This window comes from Xiphias gladius, unplaced genomic scaffold (genome assembly GCF_016859285.1).
Source record: "Xiphias gladius isolate SHS-SW01 ecotype Sanya breed wild unplaced genomic scaffold, ASM1685928v1 HiC_scaffold_83, whole genome shotgun sequence".
Classification (NCBI taxonomy): Eukaryota; Metazoa; Chordata; class Actinopteri; order Istiophoriformes; family Xiphiidae; genus Xiphias; species Xiphias gladius.
This window is the reverse complement of record NW_024402552.1, coordinates 2,311-11,565: the sequence shown is the minus strand read 5'-3', so window position 1 is coordinate 11,565 and position 9,255 is coordinate 2,311. Positions and strand designations below refer to the sequence as shown.

Sequence of the window (9,255 nt, the reverse complement as noted above, 5' to 3'; positions counted from 1 at the left end):
TGTGCTGTATTTTATCTGTCATTGGCCTCTGTCATCAGTATGACTTGTTTTATGGATAGTCCTTCTGAGTTTATTCCCTTATTTTTTGCTTAATTTCCAAGTTTTTGTGTAAAAATTTAGCAAATTTGTTTTAAGTACTTTGTAAATACATTTTGGTGATATTATTATTTAAACAATTATATGAAAAAAATTTATAAAAATGAAAAATTAAGAAATTAGGAGAGCACAGGAGTGATCAAGAAACATGTCGGACACATTGCAGGTGAAAAGCAATACAAATTTACCAGCTTAAAATAAGAATGTAAGACAGCTTCAGTGCTTGGTAATCAAAACAAGATAAACATCGAGACGTGATTATATCATGTCTTGTCAATGGGAAAATTTGACCTGATGTTGTTAAAGAAAATGTTTCATAGTTACTAAGAAATGCAGATTAGTCCTCTGCAGGGACATGAATTTCATAGCAAACTGAATGGAACTTAGGTAAGAGGTAGTAGTAGCCTGATGGTTAGACTGAAGTGTAATCTTTTAAGGTATCTCATCCTTCCAAAACACACAAACACATTTGAAAGTAACCATTTTAAGTTATTTCATGTAGAATTCTTTAAAGGATTAAAGAATTGTGTAGTTGTGATAATTTGCTGCAAATATTGAGTCGAAGTGTAAATGACTGTTTTTTTGAATCACATGAGGCCAAGTGTGAATGGTTGTTAAGAAGGGATCATAACAAAAGTAATCTCAGGGCTCTTTTCATATGGAGCAGGTCTAACCCGTACCCTTTACAATATTAGTCAGAGAGACCCAACATTCCCCCATGAGCAAGCACTTGGCGACAGTGGCGAGGAAAAATTCCCTCATAACGGGAAGAAACCTTGAGCAGAACCAGACTCTGGGTGGCTGGCCATCTGCCTTGACCGGTTGGGTTGGAGAAAGAGAGGAGGGGAAGAGAAAAAGAGAGAGAGAGAGAGGGATAATGCCATCCGTTCATCCCTTCCCAGGAGATTTAACAACCATTCACACTTGGCCTCCTCCAAAAAGTATGACTGATATGAATATGACATCCAGCATTTATTTATTGACTTTTTTCAGTCGTAAAATGGTCCTTATTGCCCTGCCAAAGAATTTTCGGACTCTCTTCAGCGGCTCTTCTTGACTTTAGCAGGCAGACTTTCATCGGGTGACCCGCCACTGGCCGATGCATCCTCAGCTGGACTGGTTGCACCTTGGCTAACAGTTGGTTCCTTTATAGCCGAGCCAGTAGTGTCTATTCCTGCAGCAGCTTCTGCTCCTTCAGAAGACTGAGGCATGTTTTAATGCCATCACAGGAGCCAGGAAGGACTGAGCCTGCGTCTGTATGACGAGGTATGGCCGAAGGCTCTTCCTCTTTGGGCTCTTCCTCAGCCGCACAGTCAAGAAATAGGTCCATGTTGTCCATTGGTAAGATCCTCATTTTCGCTAAAGAATCTTCAACACTGAATAAAACATGACAATAAATGAATGGATCACTCAATCAAAAAAAAAATCTGTCCATTAATCCAATCATGTATCTATCCAACCCTACTGAAAACAAAACACAGGCACTCACTAAAAGCTGGTGTCTATTTCATCTTCCAGATGGACCATTGTTACAAAGGGGTGATCGAGAGCCTTCCCCGGAGTGATTCTCTTCTCTGGGTCTGTATCTAGAAGGCATGTCAGCAGGCTGACAAAGGCTCTCTGATCCTCCAGCTCAATGGATTCCCGTGTGTCTGGGTTGTGCTGATTGAAAACAAAGTAGGTGACAGTTCAGTTTTAACTGCTTCCTGTCTCTCAGTGACAGAGGATATTGGTATTAATTCATTGTGTAGTCATGAAATGGACCACTTACTGTTATCAGGTCATCCAGACTTCTGATTGTTGTGTCCCATGTTTTCGGCTCAATTCCAGTGTCAAGCTGGTATTCCTTGGGGTCTACAGGAACAAAACATGCAGGTCAGATACTTCTTCCTGAATGTGTTAAATATTATAAAAGAGTTGTTGCCTAACTGGGAGATGTAAAATTGTGAACTGCTGAGCAAGGTTAAAATACCTTCATCCACCATCTTGGGCTGTCCAAGTGCTTTTCCACCTTGAAAAAATTTTGTGTGCATTTCCCAGCACAGAGAAGGTGGTCAGCTGGCTGGCCCAGGACGTCTACAATGCCCTCATCTGGAGAGAGAACATAAAGAATCACATCAGCCAACATCCTACAACAAGCCCCCTCTCGGGTTTGGACATGTATCTGGGGCACAATGTAACAGTCTTTGCATTTGAATCTAGATCGGTTTGGTTACTTACTGACTGGTACTCGCAGTCTATCGCAAACAGGTGTTTGCAGAGGTACAAGACCCCGAGCACACAGCCTAGACTCCAAGCGTCTATGGCCTCGGAGAAGGGGAGGCCCAGGGTGACTTCAGGTGCCCTGTGTGTATCGTACAAGAGTCACAAGAGCTATTAAGTACACTGTCAAATTCAGCATATGTACTGACGACTGACACAGCCTCTGCTGGATCATTTACAGCATAAACACACAATTGCAAACATGTTAAAAGATGAGCTTTGCAAATTGAACCTACCTGTAACCCAGAGGCTGAATTGTCTTCCCAAATACCTCTTCTCGGACACTGAACGACACGCCAAAATCTATCAGTTTTATTCTGAAGGGCTCACTCAGATGGTTTGCCAGCATTATATTGTCTGGCTTCAGGTCTGAGTGAACCACACCAATGCCCTTCAGAGCATCCAAGGCCATCAGCAACTGCAGAGACAAAGGACACAATGTAGACGGTTAAAGTTACCATTGACCAGGGTGCAGGCTTAAACAGATCAAGAAGAAATACAGTTATGTTACTTCAGTATGTAACTTCTTTCCCAGCTGGCTGAGTATCTTGCCGTTACTTGTTGATAGATTGATCAAAGCCACAGTCTTTACCTGGTGGGTTATTGGCCGTATCTCATGGAGAGAGAGTGGCGTCCCTTGCTGTTCGCTGAGCAGTTGTAAAAGACTCCTGTCCAGCATTTCAAACACTAGACAGGTATGTCCTTTGTGTTGAAACTGCTCAAAGAAATGAACCACATTCTTCATGGCTGGGTCAAGAACGCTCACTGCTTCAAGCATTTTGATCTGTGGGGAAAATAGGAAAAATGACATAGGTACTTAGCATTCTAGATGAAGTTCATTTAATAAGCAAAACATAAGCAAGAAAACATGAAAAACCTAATTATCAAAACGCATTAAATAAATTACCTCTCTTTTAGCGGTTTCTTCGGTTTTCAAGATCTTGAGGGCCACGTCCTGTGCTGTGATTAAATTCACACCTTTAGCAACTTTGCCAAAGCACCCTTCGCCGCTGAATTCGAGAAAATTCAGAGAACCTACCCGAGAGAAAATCTAATTTGTCTACCAATTAAGGCATGATAAATGTGTGTTGTCGAAAATGTTGATTTTGCCATGTAGCAAAATGTCGACAGTTTCCACAGCAAATTCTGTGTCTCCACCTCTTAAGGAAAATTCATTAATTAAAATCAAATCAATGGGGCTTCTCCTCAACATACTAAATATAATTTTTAGTCATTAATGAGTTAGAGGAATAGTTGGACATTTTGGAAAATATACAATTTACTATATCTTGACAGGAAGTCACTGTGTCTAGCGAAGAAACAGTCCAGCACATAGTCACCAACCACAGCCTGACATTTGTGTATGGACTAAAACAAAAGTGACATAAACATGTAAAACAGTGATGACATGTAAATTAGTCGGCTTTAGAGGTGCTGGTAGGCTGATTTTGTTACCTTTGAAAGAGCCAGGCTACCATCCCTCCCCAATTTCCAGTCTAAGCTAAGCTAAGCTAATTTGGCTGCTGACCAGAAAGATATTGCAGAGATCATCAAACTATGAATGATCTTAAATATTATAAAAGTAATGTGTTGGAAAACATCCCGTTAAACTTTTGTAGAATTGAGGCTGTGATGGACTTGTCAAAGGATGCAAAGTATCAACTCAGTTTATAATTATACATTTATTTAAAACATAATTTAGTCATTGGTCAAATAAAAGTACATAACAGGTATCATTTGTCATTCATACTTGCATCCATTTGTCACAAAAGCCACGAGTTAAAACCCGTCCTAGTCTCATAATTCAAAGACAGGGAAGTCTGTGCTACAACTGACTTCCAAAAGTACGAGGAACCTCTCAGGTTTGAGCAACAGGGTCGGTCCTATGTTGCCAACCACTCCCTCCTTGATGGACGGTCCGAACATTTCAGTGTGTCCGATGTTCCTGGCCGCATCCAGGGATCTGTGGCGACAGTTTCTACGGAGCTCGGATGGTTAAGATTGTGGAGAGAAAATTGAGGAGGGAAGGAGTCGTCATCAGACCGATCCACTGGTCCTGAAGAACAGGAGCAAGGAGTCAGAGTCAAACACTAATAGTATTACATCTTAAAACCAAGCCTTGCATTAGAGCATCACCCTGCATGGACTACTGCAGAACTCAGTGTTTGGTATGTACATAAATATTTGTTGCGTAAAAATGGTGACTAATTCTTTATCCAACTAGAATAAACCGTTTCCATGGTTATTTGAATACTGGCTGAATATAATGACTTTTGGGCTTTTGAAACCCATTAAAGCTCTAATGTAGACATTTAATCAGACATCTATGAAAAATACTCCTGATATTTCTTTTAATACAACAAAACTGAAACACCTTGCATTCAGAAAGTACTCATACCCCTTCACTATCTTCACATTTTATCAATCTCCACTCAATACCCCATAATGACAAAGTGAAAACAGAATTTTGAAATGTCTGCAAATTTATTAAAAAAGTCAAAATGGAAAAATAAACACTGAAATAAGTACTCAGACCCTTTGCTATGCCACTTGAAATTTAGCTCAGTTGCCTCCCATTTCTCTTGATCATGTTTCTACACCTTGATTGGAGTCCACCTGTGGTAAAGTCAATTGACTGGACGTGATTTGGAAAGAACCATGCCTGTCTATATAAGGCCTCACAGCTGACAACGTACATCAGAGCAAACCAAACCATGCGGATGAAGAAACTGTCTGCAGAGCTCCGAGACAGGATTGTTTTGAGGCACAGCTGAATGGCTACCCAAATAAATAAATAAATACATAAATAAAATAATAATAATAATCATAATAATAATAATAATAATTCTGCTGCATTGAAAAGGTTAGCAAGAGCAGAGTGGCCTCCATAATTCTTCAATAAAAGACATTTGGAACAACCAGGACTCTTCCTGTCACTATGGGGTACTGAGTGTAGATTGATGAGGGACGATTTTAGCATAAGGATGCAACATATAACAAAATGTGAAGGAAGTGAAAGAGTCTGAATACTTTAGGAATGCACTATATGTATACAAAACATAAGGACCAACAGAAATTAGTCTTTCAAGTCGCACCGGCAGTGTATCCACGACGACTGAGAGCCATCAGACGACCTGTCCTGTACCGGCTCCTTCCTTCACCTCCTTGCTCCTGCTGCAGCCTGTTACCTGTGTGAGTGGAGTAGTCATCTTGGCCAGTGGACTGGCTGGAAGCAGCTCGTTCCTGAACCAACCACCGGACATAACAATAAGACTGCATGATTTAAAAATAATAATAATAATAATAATAATAATAATAATAATAATAAAGGTTGTAGCTCACTTAACTGTAGCTTTAGAGCTCACAGGATACACCATAACACATAAGTAACCTGCCAGGTGTGTATTGGTGGGTAAAAAAAAAAAGAAAAGTGTACCAGAGGGTGCTGTGACTGTTTGGCCAGCCTCCTCCTCTCCCTGGCCGACAGCTGGGGGGTCTTCTCAAACTCTGGGGTGCGGGGGACTGGAAAGGCATCACCTAGGGGGTCTCAACAAACATACACACACCCACAAAAAGCAAACTTAGTCCCAGGCATCTTTACATAAACTTTGGGGATGTATTACACTATAGTTAGTTTCAAAGTATGGTTCCATTCCTTTATAGTTATATCATCCTGGTGATACTAGATCCTTAAATAACTATCGACAAGTTCAATTATTTGTCCTTCATTGAGCAACACATGTTATAGATGTAAATTTGTTTTATGGTACATTTAGTAGTAAGTAGGTTAAGTAAGTAGTAAGTAAGTTCTTCAAGATAAACAAGCATGATTTGAGCTTTACCACTGACAGCAGAGACCAGTATTGGTTTAGGATGGTCTAACAGAAGATCGCATTGTGTTCAAAGTATCAAAATATTAACTTTCTGCCTCTAGACCACAGGCAACATTTTAAATGTTTGATAGGTGTACATGGTGACAAGACTGGTGACGGTAAAGTGAGGTTTGTACTCCAGAGAAGGAGAGGGGGGAAAAAAAAACCATCCATCAGTGTTGTAGTAGCCCCAGGAGTTTTGGATGGATGTGTGCTGTGAAAATTCAGATCTTGAGTGACCCCCCCGAAACCCAATTCACTGTCAAGTCTGTACTAGGGCTGGATATGGGCATTGTCTCCCAATTCAATTTGATTTTGATTCACAAAGTCCAGAATCGTTTGATTTCAATTCTTGTATTTGTTTAAAAAAACTGAACAAATGATATTAGGTTAAGCAAAGACACCTCTGCATACACACACAGCACATGAAACGTTTACCATTATTTTCTACAGCATCATCAAATATAATTAAACCCACCTGGATCACGCAAGAGCTCACTTGGTCAGCCATCTTGAAAGTCTACTACACGTTCGATTGGACAAGTAGACTCTACCTTGTGATTGGATTGTCACTGTCCTATCAGATTCAGGTGTGAAGACGGAAAAAACCTTTTACTTGTAACTTCAGCGTCACACACAGTGTGGGAACTTTGAGCGCTGAGTTTTACACACAGCTTATTGCTTCGTATCTGTATACAGATGTTCAACAAAAGCACTCCCCCCTCCCCCACAGTGTCTCTGTGTAACCTCAACACCGATTCCATTTCCTCCAAGATTTTATTCAGTTTTTTAAAAAAAACAAAAAACAAATTCAAATGTTTTCTACACACGATCAAACTTGAATGTCTCATGTCAATTTATTTTACAGGTTTACTAAGGTGGATTTTCAAACATCCCTTTACAAGCTCAAATCTTATTGAAACTAATTTAAGCCCGTACATTTCTGTAGTTAGCTCGTTGGCAGGGCCAGACTCAATAAGTACAATCCACACACTGCTCATTCGGCATCCACGGCCTCGCATCTCATAGTCAGAAATAATATCTCTTCAACAAACACAAACAGACATCATATCATTGAGTTTTCTTGCAGTCTATCCCTCCGTGGATACGATCTCTAGATTCGAAAGCCAAAGTCAGCTAACCATCCTAATGCGTGACCGTCCTGTAAACGGCAGCGGGTCTACATGGACTAACTATTCACGTCCACATTCACATCCACACGTTGGAATAATTTGATTGCAACAAAGTAGACATTTAACATATGGTGCAGCCCTAACTGAACCACTTACAAGTAACCACTGCATACACAGAACACTTAGCACAGATGCACGTTTACTGAGAAAGCTGCAAATGCAAAGATCAGTGTTGGGATGTTAAGAATCAATACTGGATCATTCAAATGAAAAATCAGATTAATCGGAAATGTTTTTTTCATCCAGCCCTAATTTGCACTAGCTGTGTAATTTTAGTGACCGTGATACAAAAGAAAAGAGTTGCACATCTTGATTTCATGGTGGTCTTACCAATGAATGCACTCTCTGACTCCAGCAGAGAACCTCTTGCAGATCCCCCCATCACACTCTTCTGCAACATACACACAACTCTTTTCATAATTCAACTCTGATAGTTACAGTCAGTTAATATAGTATATATATTCCATGTAGAGAATTTCTGAAGCAGATTATTGTAGAATCTCTCAAGCATAGGTGCTTGATCTATCAAAACATTATCTCTTTTCAACTCACCAGATAATCATTTTGCTGTGGTGGAGACAGGTCAAGATAATCTGTGACACAAGAAGAACATTGTTTACTCTCTTTGCTGCAAATGCAAAATGGTTGTGAAAAAAAGGAGTAAATGCAAAGACCCGTGGATGTCACTGTCCTGATAATGTGCCCAGATACAGATCACCAAGTAGAAATGGGGCCATAGAAGACATTTTATCCTCAACATCCACATTAACCAAAGAAAATCTCCATCTGTCAACCTGGTAAAATATACACGAACAAAAAATAAACTGTCTTTCCAGGCAACTCTCCAACTGAAACAACTGCAACGGGATAAATAGGATTTTTTTTTTTTTTTTTTTTAATTTTAACATGTAAGGAGCTAACCGTCCTGAACTGTAGACCTCTGGCTGCTGAACTGGCGATTTGGATCCCTGTAGTCATGCCTTCTCCTGCTGGTCACACCCACTTCCTCCAGCTTTGGAACCTCACTGGAGCCCAGCCTGGACTTCTCATCTGACTCGCAAATACAGATACCAACAATTTATGGCTGATATTATTGATTTGCAGTGGAGTGCAGTTAAAATTCTAAAACCGGTGTGTTACCTGCGTATTTAAGCTGAAGGGAGTCGTGGATTCGCAGCAGGTTTCTGGGATCCATGTTTCTGGAGTTGGGCCTTCGGACTGGAGCTTGGAGCCGCAGCCTGGCCATATCAAACACATCCACCATGGGTCGCTCCCCATGTCTGGACAAATAAAGACAAGTGCACACACACACACACACACACACACACACACACACACACACACACACACACACACACACACACACATACAGAGCATATGTACAGTAGGTCAGTCATTTCTTTTGTTCAGACTTTACACCTTTTGCTCCAGAGAATTCTGGCTTCATAAATTCAGCTCACATGCTGTCATGAAGAAAGGCAAGAGAGGCTTCCACCCCCAGATAAGGAGCTGTCACCAAGCAAAGAATTGCTGAACACTGTTGTGGATGATCAATCAAACTGCTTTACAATTGTGCAATTTAAGGTTTTGACGTTAAATAGTCCTCATAATTACACTGTGCATGAGTTTATGGAATACTGTTGGTGAACTACTGAATTGTGAAATATTTTATGCATAACATTTGAAATTCACTGCTTTTGAATTTTAAAGTCAGATATTTTGAAATTCAGTTGAATATCAGCTATCTTTTGTACAGATTTCAAGATGTTTATGTAATATAATAATAAACAGAATTGCCGTATTCGTAGTCATAATGTGTGCGTGCGTGTGCT

At 40.2% G+C, this 9,255-nt stretch overlaps 2 protein-coding genes across 2 annotated transcripts; both read right to left on the bottom strand.

Moving 5' to 3' along the window:
- Positions 1-1,264: 1,264 nt before the first annotated feature.
- LOC120787922 (homeodomain-interacting protein kinase 1-like) lies at positions 1,265-3,318 on the bottom strand. Its single transcript, XM_040123413.1, has 8 exons — positions 3,266-3,318; positions 2,951-3,142; positions 2,595-2,776; positions 2,313-2,440; positions 2,140-2,187; positions 1,868-1,950; positions 1,586-1,758; positions 1,265-1,472 (listed from the first exon to the last, which is right to left on the bottom strand). The coding sequence occupies exons 2-8, from the start codon at positions 3,134-3,136 to the stop codon at positions 1,265-1,267; spliced, it is 1,008 nt and encodes a 335-aa protein (XP_039979347.1). The 5' UTR covers positions 3,137-3,142; positions 3,266-3,318.
- A 727-nt stretch (positions 3,319-4,045) lies between these two features.
- Positions 4,046-8,687, bottom strand: LOC120787921 (centrosome and spindle pole associated protein 1-like). The gene is made up of 7 exons (XM_040123412.1): positions 8,564-8,687; positions 8,345-8,473; positions 7,976-8,016; positions 7,754-7,814; positions 5,795-5,904; positions 5,454-5,601; positions 4,046-4,414 (listed from the first exon to the last, which is right to left on the bottom strand). Exons 1-7 carry the CDS (start codon positions 8,685-8,687, stop codon positions 4,242-4,244), a joined length of 786 nt encoding a protein of 261 aa, XP_039979346.1. The 3' UTR covers positions 4,046-4,241.
- Between the last annotated feature and the right edge of the window lie 568 nt (positions 8,688-9,255).

What these genes read in the sequence shown, in the direction of transcription:
- LOC120787922 (XM_040123413.1), bottom strand. Translation starts at nt 3,136, where the DNA reads ATGCTTGAAGCAGTGAGCGTTCTTGACCCAGCCATGAAGAATGTGGTT. An exon ending in ATTCAGCCTCTGGGTTACAG is followed by an intron (nt 2,441 to 2,594) that starts GTAGGTTCAATT and finishes CGATACACACAG; the next exon opens with GGCACCTGAAGTCACCCTGG. An exon ending in GAAATAGACACCAGCTTTTA is followed by an intron (nt 1,473 to 1,585) that starts GTGAGTGCCTGT and finishes TGTTTTATTCAG; the next exon opens with TGTTGAAGATTCTTTAGCGA.
- LOC120787921 (XM_040123412.1), bottom strand. Translation starts at nt 8,687, where the DNA reads ATGGTGGATGTGTTTGATATGGCCAGGCTGCGGCTCCAAGCTCCAGTC. An exon ending in CCTTCAGCTTAAATACGCAG is followed by an intron (nt 8,474 to 8,563) that starts GTAACACACCGG and finishes TTTGCGAGTCAG; the next exon opens with ATGAGAAGTCCAGGCTGGGC. An exon ending in GTCAGAGAGTGCATTCATTG is followed by an intron (nt 5,905 to 7,753) that starts GTAAGACCACCA and finishes ATGTTTGTTGAG; the next exon opens with ACCCCCTAGGTGATGCCTTT.